At 43.5% G+C, this 15,341-nt stretch overlaps 1 protein-coding gene across 1 annotated transcript in view; it reads left to right on the top strand.

Moving 5' to 3' along the window:
- vsig8a (V-set and immunoglobulin domain containing 8a) overlaps nt 1-1,794 on the top strand; it is a 9,785-nt gene extending 7,991 nt beyond the window's left edge. The window contains exons 9-10 of the mRNA XM_042058850.1: nt 737-872; nt 1,179-1,794. Coding sequence (XP_041914784.1) covers nt 737-872; nt 1,179-1,347 — 305 coding nt within the window. The 3' untranslated portion in view covers nt 1,348-1,794. The remainder of the gene's footprint in view (nt 1-736; nt 873-1,178) is intronic.
- Nucleotides 1,795-15,341: the final 13,547 nt, after the last annotated feature.

Below are 15,341 nucleotides of genomic sequence, written 5' to 3'. Positions count from 1 at the left end.
ACAATCTGTGTCCACGTGTTCTGTAGGAGATACCATCTCATGTCTATATTCACATACACACACACACACACACACACAGGAGATACCATCTCATGTCTATATTTGCATTGCATCAGATAGCACACAACTCACTAAGCTCATTTCTGCTGTGTGTGTCCTGCCTGATAATAGAAGCCAATACTTGGAACCTGCTTTTTCCCCTATATATGCTTCTGTTAGGAAACATCAGAAGTCAGCATAGTGTAAACTTCCACAGCTATGGGAGCTAGGAATAATGGACGAAACGGCGTTCGGTTCACAGAAATAAATGCGCGATCGAGGTGGTAAAACGGCCCCGGTGTGACAGAGCAATATAATTAAAGCATATAAAGAATTAAAGCATATAAAGAAATAAAGCATATACTGAAATTGGAACTCATACAGACCTCTGCTAGACTTTTAACTAAGACCAAGAAGAGAGAGCACATCAGGCCTGTGTTAGCTGAACTGCACTGGCTCCCTGTTTCCTATAGAATTGATTAAGGTTCTGTTAATGACTTAATGGCATAGCACCTAAATGGCATACTGTAGCACCTTCATATATCTCTGAGCTTTATTTATACAATCAACCACAAAGGAACTTTATATTCCAATGCTAATCTTTTAATTGTACCCAAAGTGCTCCACAAGCAAAGTTTAATCCACTTATACACTGTTTGACCCCCATCTCTCGTGTGTGTGTTGTGGCTGCGTGTAGCGCCCAGTAAAGCTGGAATTGTGGGCGGGACGGTGGTGGGGGTCCTTCTGCTCGTCATCATCCTCCTGATCGTCGTCTGGCTAGTGGTCTACAGGCGGCAGCCGCGCTACGACAAGGAAGTGTCCAATGAGATCAGGTACAACAAAATAAACAGCCGCGCTGAGGGACCCGAGTCTGTACAAAATACTTTACTTTAGCGGTTCTTAAGAATAGAAAGGCCAAAAAGAATCAGATATGAGGAAGCAAGACTGGAAACCTGAGCAGGAATGAAAACAAGTTGAATGTTTCTGAAGAATGTATAAGAACACATACATACACACTTTTTATATTAGCATCCAATTTATGTTGTCTCTCCCCCTCAATTACAACTCCTACTTATTTCTGCACATGAGATTTTTACATGAGGCTAATTTTGAAATAAGGATTGATTTTTCCCTTCCAGAGAGGATGTCCCGCCCCCTGAGAGCCGTCCAACCAGCCGCGTCTCCAGCCACCACAGGGGAGTGGCCTACAGTCCGGTGGGTGGAGCCTCTCAGCTGCCGTCCTCCTCGAGCACAAGCTTCTCCGCCACCAAGTACGAGTACGACAGCCGCTTTGGCTACGCCGTCTGAGCGGACTGGGTTCCCGAACTGTTCTCTGACCGTTGGGTCACCAGGACTACCACTGCTCACTCCGTCTGACAGGTCAAAGGTCAACCACCGGACACTCTGCCAATCAGGTCCATGTTTTGCCATGGTAAAGGTCTCAGGATGTGATATAAACTCCTACACTCCTGGACATAGGAGGTCTGTATGGTTTTAAAGCAACTTACCAAACACGTTTTTGAATACAATATTACATACAATAGTACAACACAAAGTGTATATCAATATCCAATACCAATAGTGTGAATGTGTTCATTTGCCTTTATCAGAACAATCCCATAGTAATCTAGGAGAGTATCTAACTTTATTGCGTGTCAATAAAGAATATTGACTTTCATGTATATTTTTGTTTGTATTTGAATGCATTGTAAATAGATTTTACATTCTTGAGTAAAACATGCAAGTTTTTCTGAAGTGTGTACTCTTTTTTTCATGTCAGCACTTCACTTGTGTATGTACTTGGGAAAGACAGTAGGGGGCACTAGTGTCCTGTCTTGCAAACTCCTGCTACACCACTCTGAACACCGTGAGGGTCCGTCTTTGGGGTGGCAGAACGTAAGATTGGTGTCTGTTTTAGAGCTGAAAGAAAGAAGTGTTAAGTCCACAGGGCCTGATGTGTTAAGTCCACAGGGCCTATGGAGTTTGGAGAACATATCTTCCCTGTATTGTGTTTGTGTGCTGTACATTAGATGCTGTTACATCCTCCACATCCTTGTGTGCTGCATGTCAAGGTGCTGTACATTAGATGCTGTTTGTATCCACATCCTTGTGTGCTGTCAGGGTGCTGTACATTAGATGGTGCTTGTTTCCATTCAGACAGCAGGTTTGGATCCGTGTCGGAGGAGTGTGTGTCTGTGATTTTGAAATCGTTTCTTTTCATTATGCATTCATTCTGGCCTTGAGCCCCTAAGGGTTAGGGATTTCTAGCCTTGAGCACCCTATTAAGTAAGGGTTAGGGATTTCTGGCCTTGAGCCCCTAGTGAGTAAGGGATAGGGATTTCTAGCCTTGAGCCCCTAGTGAGTAAGGGTTAGGGATTTCTAGCCTTGAGCACCCTATTAAGTAAGGGTTAGGGATTTCTAGCCTTGAGCCCCTAGTGAGTAAGCTGCTGTTGTTTTACTTTTTTCTTTCGTTTTTTAATTTACTTGGTTTGGTTTGTTCTTTTACTTTTTACAGGGTGTATGATATTGAAGGTCAAAAATATTCAGGTTTTGCTGGTCATGAAAAAACAGAGTTTATATTTTGCGCAAATCAGACCATTCTGAGGTCTGATGCATTGTGTGTGAGTGTGATTCTGAGGTCTGATGCAGTGTGTGTATGTGATTCTGAGGTCTGATGTACAGTAGTGTGTGTGAATGTGATTCTGAGGTCTGATGCAGTGAGTGTGAGTGTGATGCTGAGGTCTGATGGCAGTGTGTGTGAGTGTGATTCTGAGGTCTGATGCAGTGTGTGTGAGTGTGATTCTGAGGTCTGATGCAGTGTGTGTGAGTGTGATTCTCCTCATCGTAGAAAATGCTGTACTGTGCCGAGTCACAAGATGGTCGGAGTCACATCTCCAGGACTCACCAGATATTTGTAGTGATAAATCTGCATTCAACCAAGCGGAAGTCGATTTCATTTGATTTAAAAATGCATTTGCTGAATAATAATGGATTAGTAATTCTTTCCCTTACACACACACACACGTGTGGGTGTATGTGTGTTTCTCTTGCAGCTCCTTGTCGTCTGGCATTTTGAGTGTCTTTCTGGATCTGTGACCTTTCTGGCTGGAGGTATTTTTAACTCCTCGTCTTGGCCTGCTGTTTTCAGCGAGGCCGCTGACAGACTCTCCTCAAAGGCTGCTCAGAGACACCTGATGTGGCAGGTCTGGACTCAGGGGGAGGTGTGTGTGTGTGTGTGTGGGGGGGGGGGGGGGGACATCTTACTGTGACTCTGACCCTCAGCTGAAATGCCACGAGGCTCTGAAGAGCATCTGTAGAGTTAGGTGGTGCCAACTTATAAATAAGCACAAAGAGAGGTTTCCAGCGTGTACTCCCGAAGCATGGCTTTATTGCAGCGCCTGGTTTACAACCCCCCAAGCCTCACCACTAGGGGGCAACGTCACATCCTGTGTCCTATAAAATCCCTTACAACACTACAGTACATCCCCCTTTCTAAGATGAGTTGTACTGATGTAGAACTCAATATTAAACTAACACCTCTGTACTGTAACAGACTATATCAAAAGATGAGTTGTACTGATGTAGAACTCCATATTAAACTAACACCTCTGTACTGTAACAGACTATATCAAAAGATGAGTTGTACTGATGTAGAACTCCATATTAAACTAACACCTCTGTACTGTAACAGACTATATCAAAAGATGAGTTGTACTGATGTAGAACTCAATATTAAACTAACACCTCTGTACTGTAACAGACTATATCAAAGGTTTACTGTTCCAAGTTCCAACTGTTGCACTATGCATACGACAACATAAACTATTGTCTTTTTCTCAAATATTCCTGTTAATTATTAATCAACTATTAATCAAACGGAATCTTATGAACAATAAGCATATGAACATTAACTGGAAATTCTGAACTAAGAAGGTAGGGTGGACTGCCCAATCCTTCTACTGAGTGTGGGGAGTTTATTCTGCCCCATAAAAATCACTCCGTGTCACCAGGGGCACCTGATATTTAGCCACAAAGTCCTTCAGGTACCCTGGAGTTCGTCTCTCTCTTGCGGGGTAGCGTGCCGGAGGCTCAGGACTATGTGGCTGAACTGGACCCTGCTCTGCATGATCTGGACTCACTGGCTGACCAGTAAGTTGCTCTGGCTCTGGTAAGATGGTCTGGTAAGATGGTATAGATGGTCTGGTGGGATGGTCAGCGCTGCTGGTGCCACTGGCGTAGTGACGAGGTGGTTTCGGTTGCAGCACAGGACTCCTCTGGGAGTGTCGATGACGTATGACCTTGGTGTATACGCCTGTCTTATCGCCGTCCCCTTCTCCTTTGGGTCCTGTACCCAGACATGGTCGCCTGGGGTCAGTCTTGTGAGATGTTGAGCTCTGTGTCTTTTGTTGAAGTTCCAGCTCAATCTCTGTCTCTTCTTCTGTTCCTCCTCTGAGTTTGGTTATGTCCGTCCAGCCTGGGTTGAGAGATGACCGAGTGACCTGTTGTTCTGAGCTGCCGGCTCATTGACAGTTGTGCTGGACTGTACCCGTTTATTGTCCCAAAGGGAAATTTGTGCCAGATACAGGTCTTTTCTTTCTGGAGGAGATCCCTTAACACTACAGTGTCCACTCTGCTGGTCTCTGGTGCCTGCTGCTCCAGCTCTAACTCCCCTTTCTCCCTCTCACCCTCTCTCTCTGTCCATATACTTTTTTTCCTTATCTCTCTCTCTTTCTCTCTCTGTCCAGATACCTTTTTCCTTCTCTCTCTCTCACCTCTCTCTCTTCTCTCTCTTTCTCTCTCTGTCCAGATACCTTTTTCCTTCTCTCTCTCTCACCTCTCTCTCTTCTCTCTCTTTCTCTCTCTGTCCAGATACCTTTTTCCTTCTCTCTCTCTCACCTCTCTCAAATTCAAATTCAAATTCAAATGTGCTTTATTGGCATGACTCAGAAAATAGTGTTGCCAAAGCAGTAACATGACAATACAAACATATACAATATTTGTTTTAAGGGGGGTCAAAGAAAGGAAACTTATCTAAACTAAAAGAAAGAAAACTTATGTTAAAAAAAAAATAGTAACTAAATCCATGTTTAAAGAAAACTTAAACATGTATTCTTAAATCTAAATTTAAAGGAAACTTATACAATAGTCTATATAAAACTATTTAACAAAAACTATATACTGTATGCACTTTTTCTATGTGAAGTTTTCTCTTAAAATGTGGCAGGACTGTAAATATTGGTAGGCTAAGTGGGCACATTTATCTATTTCTCCCAGGAGGAATTGTAGTTTTTGTTCATTGGTGGCAGTCATAAAGCCGGAACAAGTGATTTCAATTTGTGGGTAGAATATAGCTCTTAAGTGTTGATAATTGGGACATTCTGTGAGGAAGTGGCATTCGTCCTCTACTACTCCCGTATTACAGAATTTACATATTCGATCTTCACGAGCTATCCAGGTTTGGCGGTGTCTACCCTTTTCTATTGCAAGGGAATGATCACTCAGTCGATACTTTGACAGGAGTTTTCTATGACGAAGGTTTTTAATTTCATTTAAATATGGTGCCAATTTGTAATCAATTCGAATAGTTCTGTAGCAGTGTAGCTTATTTACTTGTTCGATTTTGCATTTCCATGTGTTAATGTAGTTTTGTTTTGCTGTGTTCTCTACTTCTTTTGCTACTGAAACAATACTTGAGCTGCAGTTTTTCAGGTTGTGTTATTGTATTATGAAGTTTAAGGGGTCACTCTCTGGGTGTTCACTCCTCAGCTGGGCAGCAGTGTGGTGATATTGCTCTGAATTGCTAGTCTGAAGATGATGCCAGAATTTGGTTGCTCTTTTTTGTATGTCTACAAGGAGGGGAAATCTTCCAAGCTCAGCTCTGCAGCCTAGATTAGGTGCACATCTGTTTAAACCTAGAATATTTTTACAGAATTCCAAATGTAATAATTCGGTTTGGCTTTTGTCCCATGTTTCGAAATTGTCTTTATATTTTATACCCCAAATTTCGCTCCCGTATAGTAATATTGGCTTTACTAAGGAATCAAAGATCTTTTTCCATAATTTGATGGAAGGATTATATTGAAATAGAGATTTTCTTAACATGTAGTATGTTTTGCGTGCTTTTTCGGATAGGTCTTTGATTGCGTTATCAAATTGCCCTGATGAAGAAATGGTCAGTCCTAAGTAGTTGTATTTTCTTACTTGTTCTAGTTGTTATACCTTTTTCCTTCTCTCTCTCACCTCTCTCTCCTCTCTCTCTCTCTCTCTTCTCTTTCTCTCTCTCTTCTCTCTCTCTCTTTCTCTCTCTTCTCTCTCTTCTCTCTCTCTCTTCTCTCTCTCTTTCTCTCTGTCCATATATATATTTCCTCCTTTTTACCCTTGTATCTCTGCCAAAGATGGAAAGCTCTCCCTCATCATCATCTCTCTCTCTTTCTCTCCCTTTCTGCTCTCACCTGTCAATTCTGTCCATCAATTTCTTGCCGTTTCTCTTTCTCTCCCCTCCTCTCTTTTTCCCCCACTCTCTCTTCCTCCTTCTCTCTTCCCCCACTCTCTCTCTATCTCTCTCTCTTCCCCCACTCTCCCTCTCCTTCCCCTCACACTCTCTTGTTCCTTGTGTTCTTTTTGTGTGTTATATCTTCCTGCAGTCGCCTCGCAAGGACCAATTAAGCCCCTGCTAGCTCGGCGTCTGCTACACACACACACATACACACACACATGCAGACACACACACACACAAGAGAGAGGTAGAGCTTATATAGTAACTTAACAAGAGCCTCTGAAGGTTATGACAGTTGTTTGCTACACACACACACACACACACACACAAACACCACATGCCAATGTCAAGCAACTCTCATAACCTTCAGAGGCTCTTGTTAAGTTACTATATAAGCTCTACCTCTCTCTTGTGTGTGTGTGTGTGTGTGTGTGTTTGTGTGTGTAGCAAGCAACTCTCATAACCTTCAAAGGCTCTTGTTAAGTTACTATATAAGCTCTACCTCTCTCTCTCGGGTGCCTTCTTAAGAAGCTGACATTACAGCACATTCTTCTTTATCTACTGAATCTAGTTTCCCTGAAGTACTATTGCATAATCCAAAAAGCCCTTCCCTCTGCCGTACCCCCCCCCCCCCCCACACCTCCATCATACCCAGCTGCCCCCCCCCCCCCACACACACACCTCTCCATCATACCCAGCTGTCCCCCCCCCCCACACACACCTCTCCATCATACCCAGCTGTCCCCCCCCCCCCATACACACACACCTCTCCATCATACCCAGCTGTGTCCCCCCCTCCCCACACACACACACACACACCTCTCAATCATACCCAGCTGTGTCCCCCCTCCCCACACACACACACACACAAACACACACACACACACAAACACACACACACACACCTCTCCATCATACCCAGCTGTGTCCGAACCTGCTGTCTGGCTCCCTCCAGCATTCTACAGAATCTCTATTTTATTATCCCGGCCCTCCCCCTCCTCCTCCTCCTCCCCCTCCTCCTCCTCCCCTTCCTCCCCATCCTACTACTACTCCTCCTCCTCTTCCTCCTTCTCCTCCTCTTCCTCATCATCTTCCTCCTTCTCCTCCTCCCCCTCTTCTTCCTCCCCCTCCTCCTCCTCTATCCTCTGGCTAACTTTATAAGGTAACTGTTGCTGAGATGTAATTGGTTGATAGGAGGGCAACAGTGGCCATTAAGTGGAGGCGGAAGTGTGACCCGAGGGATCTCAGCTGTGTGTGTGTGTGCGTGTGTGTGTGTGTGTGTGTGTGTGCGGAGCGGCCATGTGGCCCGAGGGATCTCAGCTGTGTGTGTGTGTGTGTGTGTGTGTGTGTGTGCGGAGCGGCAGTGTGACCCGAGGGATCTCAGCTGTGTGTGTGTGTGTGTGTGTGTCTGTGTGTGTGTGTGTGTGGCCCGAGGGATCTCAGCTGTGTGTGTGTGTGTGTGTGTGTGTGTGTGTGTGTGTGTGTGGCCCGAGGGATCTCAGCTCCTCTCGAAAGCGGGACACGGCAACGGTGAAACGATCCTGTGTTTCCTGGTTGTGTGTGTTCCAGGTCCTATCTGTTCCTCCTGGAGGCGTCTGTCTTGCCTCAGTGTGTGTGTGTGTGTGGGGGGGGGGGCTTGGAAACATTTCAGCTGTTATGAGACAGGGTGACCCAGAACGCTTCCGGTACTAAGAGTTCCACACCTGCTGGGACAAGCAGGGGGTGAACACATGCTGTCTCTCTCTTTGTTGTAGTTCACTCTTCGACCTGTAGGAGCTGCTGTAGCAACTAGTAGGAAACAGGTAGGTTTTGAAGCAATACATCCCTTATCTTACAGTGAGTGACCCATTTGAGGCTACATTAATGTGAAATCATGTGACTGTAAAATAGACGAAGATGGATGGTCAGTGTTACAATTGTAGCCTGCAGCAGGAGCTGTTTGTTGATTTGGGGAGGGGGGCTTTTACTTTGACAGAGTGATTGACTGGACGAATAAAGGTTGGACTGCTTTACGCAGGGGTTCGGGAATTTATGTCAACAGCATTGCCATGACAAAGCAGGAACGACTGTGTTGGTATTGATAATAGCCACTGTTTTGTCTTGGTTTATTTTCGTTCTGTTTGTTTCTTTTACTGAGTGCCACACTGATTTTGTCCATACTGGTGTTTGAAGGCCTGTGTTTGGCCCGTTGCAAGGGATCACGCTGTAGCCTACGTTGAAACTAAACTTTAAAATCATAGATAAGTACCATACTACCATAAGTATTTCCATACGGGAGACTGTTACTCTGGAGGCATAGGGGTCTATGCTTCCGGCGGTATAAGTTCATAGAGTTACTGATGGCTATTTCTTGACTTAACACATACACACGATACATCCATACGGGAGACTGTTACTCCAGGGCATAGTGGCTATGCTTCCGGCTGTATTAGTTCATAGAGTTACTGACGGCTGCTTAGTGCATTCACACGGTATTTCCATACGGGAGACTGTTACTCCGGGGGCATAGGGTCTATATGCTCCCGGCGGTATTAGTTCATAGATTTACTACCGGGTTTACCCATTGACTTAGCGCATCCATACTGGAAACTGGTACTCCTGAGCCATAGGGTTCTATGACTCGTTTTGTAGGTTGAATTAGATTTGCTATAACTCTGTGCTTAGTACACTTACATTGTGAACATTTAGCAGACTCTTAAAGTAGCTGTGATGCCCTCAGACCTAAGCTTTAAGTGCTACATTAATCCCCAGAAGGTAATAATCTTAAACAGGGCTCCTCACTCCTAAGTGTTTGCTGTGGTCACCTTTGTTTGCTCAGCTTGTAGTGCACCTTACCTTGGCCCAGGCCATTTTGCTGTAAATCGTACATTTCCCTTTCATTTCTTTTCTTTTGTGTCCTGTGTGCCACTATTTATTGTGAGGGGACCCCGTCCTGGTTGATCTTTGTGGAGGCTCTTTGTAAACTTGAAGCCTATGTTGAGTGCCCTACCAAACTGTCATCATTGCTTTTTTAAAGACGTATACAGAGCTTTTAGGATATTGAATTAATACATTTTGAATGTTTTTATTAGTCTCGTTCTAGAGACTGCTGGTGACACTTGACAATTTGGAAAATAAATATATTTTTGTATCAGTCTCAACTCGTTTCCTGCGTGCTTTGATAATTCTTAGCTGTAGGTCACACAATGATGCTCAGTTTCATTGACACACACGTCGGACGTCATCGTTGACTTCACTCAGTTAAAGCTTTAATCAGTGATTCGGTCCTCAGCTCCACGAGGACCTCCAGCAGGTCAGGTCAGTGTAAACAGGGGTCAGTGCATTCTCTCTCTCTCTCTGTGTATGTGTCAGTGTTGCGTGGGTTTGGTCACAAGCGGCCCGCGGTCGCCCGATATTTTAATAAACCGGACCGCAACTCGGACCGCGAATATTAATTAGGACAAAATTATACCCGACCCGCGATCCGACCCGCTTATTTACAAAATGTGTGCTTTTTGTTACCATGCAGTGAGACAGTAGGCCATTTCTGTAAAACAAACTAATTTATTTGCGAAACATTATGCAGTAGAACTACACATATGCAGGACATAGCCTAATGTTTGCGCAGGAGAGAGAATGAGAATAAGAGCGCAAGCACGCACGCAACCAGCAAAGGATAAACACTAAGACAAGATTTCAAGGCCATGGTCATGGACATACATTTTTCTTTAGAAAATAGAAATGGTGAAGACAGCAAGGTAGGCAAGAGAGATACATTGCTGGTCAAAACGTTAAAGTAAGAACTTTAAAGTAAGAACTGGTTGGCTGAATAAAGCACAAAGCTTTACTGAAGCACATACACTGTTTAAAGTCACAGACATAACGAACCAAAGTAACTTTTATGCATGCGCAAACCTATATGGCCTATACATACTGGTAGATATGGCTGTGTAGCCTGTGTACCATAACAATTATTCCTGCAGGCGCCTGCTCACTAGCCTAGAAATAGATGCACATAGCAGCAGCAATGTGAGTCTCGTCAAGCTATCTGCTTACGGCTGTAGGCTAAAGTTTAACATGGGCAGGTGGCAAAGTATCAGCATTATTTTACTGAGCGACTTGTCAATAGGTCTTGTACCTAGTCTAAAAAAGCTGATCCAGGTATATAAAGCTATCTATTGCTTGCACTTACTAGGTTTGGCTGGGAGGGCTTAGTCTACCAGTGCCGCGTTTGTGACGAGTTACTGTATGTTGGTTGTGCTTGTTTTGTGGCTGTCATACTTTTAAATGGCTTCGCAAGAAGAAGGCTACATAAAACATAACTTGCATTACTGTCATCTTCTTTAAGAACCTTTCCAAATATTTCCCATATATGGCTTTTCCTGGAGGGGTGTCTTTATTATTTTAACTTCTCGCGTCTTCAGCTTCTTTACCGTCTCCATCTCTACCTCTCCACCTCTACAGTCTCCATCTCTACCTCTCCACCTCTACAGTCTCCATCTCTACAGTCTCCATCTCTACCTCTCCACCTCTACAGTCTCCATCTCTACCTCTCCATCTCTACCTCTCCACCTCTACAGTCTCCATCTCTACCTCTCCATCTCTACCTCTCCACCTCTACAGTCTCCACCTCTACAGTCTCCATCTCTACCTCTCCATCTCTACCTCTCCACCTCTACCTCTCCACCTCTACAGTCTCCATCTCTACAGTCTCCATCTCTACCTCTCCACCTCTACAGTCTCCATCTCTACCTCTCCACCTCTACAGTCTCCACCTCTACAGTCTCCACCTCTACAGTCCATCTCTACAGTCTCCATCTCTACCTCTCCACCTCTACAGTCTCCACCTCTACCTCTCCACCTCTACAGTCTCCACCTCTACAGTCTCCACCTCTACAGTCTCCATCTCTACCTCTCCACCTCTACAGTCTCCATCTCTACCTCTCCACCTCTACAGTCTCCACCTCTACAGTCTCCATCTCTACCTCTCCACCTCTACAGTCTCCATCTCTACAGTCTCCATCTCTACCTCTCCACCTCTACAGTCTCCACCTCTACAGTCTCCATCTCTACCTCTCCACCTCTACAGTCTCCACCTCTACAGTCTCCATCTCTACCTCTCCACCTCTACAGTCTCCATCTCTACCTCTCCACCTCTACAGTCTCCATCTCTACCTCTCCACCTCTACAGTCTCCACCTCTACAGTCTCCATCTCTACCTCTCCACCTCTACAGTCTCCACCTCTACAGTCTCCATCTCTACCTCTCCACCTCTACAGTCTCCATCTCTACAGTCTCCACCTCTACAGTCTCCACCTCTACAGTCTCCATCTCTACCTCTCCACCTCTACAGTCTCCACCTCTACAGTCTCCACCTCTACCTCTCCACCTCTACAGTCTCCATCTCTACCTCTCCACCTCTACCTCTCCACCTCTACAGTCTCCATCTCTACCTCTCCACCCATGTGGCAAGTAGGTCTACTGTAGCCTATGCTTCAACCAATGATATCTTTGAAAAGCAATTATGAGTTAAATATTGATGCAAGCCTTCTCGCAATACTTTACATATTTAAAAATATATATATATTTAATTAATTTTAACTTACCCGCCCGCAAATGACCCGAATATCATTAAAATATTTTAATGATGTCTGTGCGTGCTTGGTGCGTCCGCGCGTGCGTGTGTGTGTGTGTGAATGCGTGTGTGTGTGTGCAGGCGTGTGTGTGTGTGTGACTGCGTGTGTGCGTGTGTATGTGCGTGTGCATGTGTGTGTACCACTCAGTGTGTGTGTGTTTGTGTGTGTGTGTGCACGACTCAGTGTGTGTGTGTGTGTATGGCTCAGTGTGTGTGTGTGTGTGTGAGTGTGGTGTGTCCCCCTGCAGACAGTCTGCCCTTCCCTCCTCCGTAATGTCACCTTGGAGTCTCATTAGAGCCTCTCGCCCGCCTCTGCTTCAGCATGGCTGCTGCAACTGCTGCCAGCACTCTAGCAGAGCACACACACACACACACACACACAAACAAACACACACACATACACACAAGCACACAAACACACAGACACACACACACACACACACACACACACACACACACAGACACTCACACACACATTGGCAGAAGTCTATGGAGTCAAAATAGGGTCATTAATATTGAGAGGTTGTGTAAAGATGTTCACGTGTGTAATAATGTTTTGCAGCTGTGCAAAATGAGTTCTGAATGTGCAAAGACATTTCGTACCTGTAGAAATAGTATGTACTTGTGTGAAAGAAATGTGTATTTGTAGAAATGTTTTGTACATATGTGGGGGGGGGGAATGCGGATCTGTAAAAATATTTTGTACACTTGTGGAAAAAATATGTACCTGCACAAATACTTTGTACATGTGTGAATCTCCTACGCGATGCTTTCAAGTCAAGTCAAGTCAAGTCAAGTTTATTTATATAGCACATTTCATACACAGAGGTCATTCAATGTGCTTTACATAAACAAAACCAAACAATAATAACAAATAAAAGCATAGAAGGGCAATATAGTCAAAGAATAGTTAAAAGGTAAAGATCATAATAAAAAGAAAACATAAAACACAAGGTAAAATCATTTAAAAATAAAGAATAATTAGTAAGCAAAAATAAAGGCAAAAGTAGTAAAAAAAAATAATAAAAGACAAAGTAGAATAATTATCAAGGCAGATTCAGAATTTGTAACTCGGCACAGTTAGCAGAAAGCATCTGAGAACAGTTTGGTCTTAAGTCTAGATTTAAAACTGGCTACAGTTGGGGCCTTTTTAATGTCATCCGAAAGTTGGTTCCACAGCTGAGCCGCATAGCAGCTAAAAGCTGCTTCACCATGTTTAGTTCTAACTGTAGGTTTTACTAGCAGGTTTTTCACCTGGGACCTGAGAGGACGAGAAGGTGTGTACTGCTGAAGCATGTCTGACAAGTATTTAGGTCCTGCTCCATTTACTGATTTATAAACAAGCAATAGTGCTTTAAAGTCAATTCTGTGACTTACTGGAAGCCAGTGCAAGGACTTAAGAATTGGAGTAATGTGGTCAGTTCTTTTAGTTTTTGTTAGAGTCCTAGCTGCTGCATTTTGTATCACCTGAAGCTGTTTAACAGTCTTTTTAGGAAGGCCTGTGAACAGTCCATTGCAGTAATCAACCCTGCTGGAGATAAATGCATGAATGAGTTTTTCTAAGTCATGTTTTGACATCAGCCCTCTGAGTTTGGCAATATTTTTGAGGTGGTAAAAAGCTGATTTAGTTATCGCTTTCATGTGGCTGTTGAAATTTAGATCACTGTCAATTAATACACCAAGATTTTTAACAGTATCTTTTGCCTTCAACCCTTTTGTGTCAAGGAGAGTGGCAACCCTAAGTCTTTCCTCATTTTTACCAAATATAATTACTTCAGTTTTTTCTTTGTTCAGCTGAAGAAAATTTTGAGACATCCAGGTGTTAATTTGTTCTATACACTGACACATAGATTCAAGAGGACCATAGTCGTTTGGTGATAGAGCTAAGTAAATTTGTGTGTCATCTGCATAGCTATGATATGAAATCAAATTATTTTGAATGATTTGTCCAAGTGGGAGCATATAGAGGTTGAATAATAGTGGCCCCAAGATCGACCCCTGGGGAACACCACAGGTCAAGGACGTTGGTGTTGAGGTACAGTTTCCGATGGCAACAAAGAAGCTCCTTTCTTGTAGATATGATTTTAGCCAGCTGATAACTATGCCTGTAAATCCAACCCAGTGTTCTAGTCTGTGTAGTAGAATATTGTGATCAACAGTGTCAAATGCTGCACTAAGGTCCAGTAGCACTAGGACTGATGTTTTACCTGAATCTGTGTTGAGGCGTATGTCATTGGAAACTTTAATGAGAGCTGTTTCAGTACTGTGATTTGCCCGAAAACCAGACTGAAAGTAATCAAAATACCCATTTGATGTTAGGAAGGTGGTTAATTGATTAAAGACTACTTTTTCAATAATTTTGCCAATAAAAGGTTTCCTGCGCAACACTGAAAGTACGAGCTTGTGAAACTGATTTGCAATGCTTACGGACTTTTGACCCTAATTTTACTGCCTTTCTGAAGAGCCAATCAACACATTGCTTACTGCCAACCAATCAGCGTTTCCCACCGACCACCCAGATTTTGGTGCTAAACAGATTGGCTTCATATCAAAGAGTACTCAGAGCCCGTCTATAATGTCTTAGAAATTCTCTTTGATTGGGATTGCAAAATTATAACTTAATTAAGAGTGACGTGGTAGCTCAATTTATACTGCGATCGCAAAAAGGGTTGAAGCGGAGCCGTAATGTTAACGTTAGCTATTCCCATCCGCTTTTTAGACTTTAACGTCATAGGTTAGCTTCTAGCTAGCAGTAATGTTGACGAAATAGTTGTATTATTCATTCCATTTCCAAAAGGGTGATTCAGTGGTGTCATTCGTGATTATAAACAGTAATACTGTACACACATTTATGTTTATCTGCTATTATTATTTGATATGAGAACACTAGGCTAGGAGATTATAGTGAGATTTAACAGTAGTAATGCCCTTCCAAGACTGTTGGTTTATTGTTTGGAATACAACAAAATCCCATTTTCTTACATAGGTACATTTTGTTTTGTTTTCTTTGTGTTTCGGGAGTATTTCAAGCACGGTTATCTCGTCAGTTTATGAAGCACAGCAGCGGTTGCTATAGCAACCATAGACTGAACAGGACGGTAGACTACCAAGCAAGCAAGCGCTTAGGCAAAGTCTATGGCAAAATCTGAATGTAAATGGATAAACCCGTTCAAGCGTTTTCTTTATTTCCTA

This window comes from Alosa sapidissima, chromosome 13 (genome assembly GCF_018492685.1).
Source record: "Alosa sapidissima isolate fAloSap1 chromosome 13, fAloSap1.pri, whole genome shotgun sequence".
In the NCBI taxonomy this organism is placed as follows: Eukaryota; Metazoa; Chordata; class Actinopteri; order Clupeiformes; family Clupeidae; genus Alosa; species Alosa sapidissima.
This window is presented reverse-complemented; position numbering and strand designations above follow the sequence as displayed.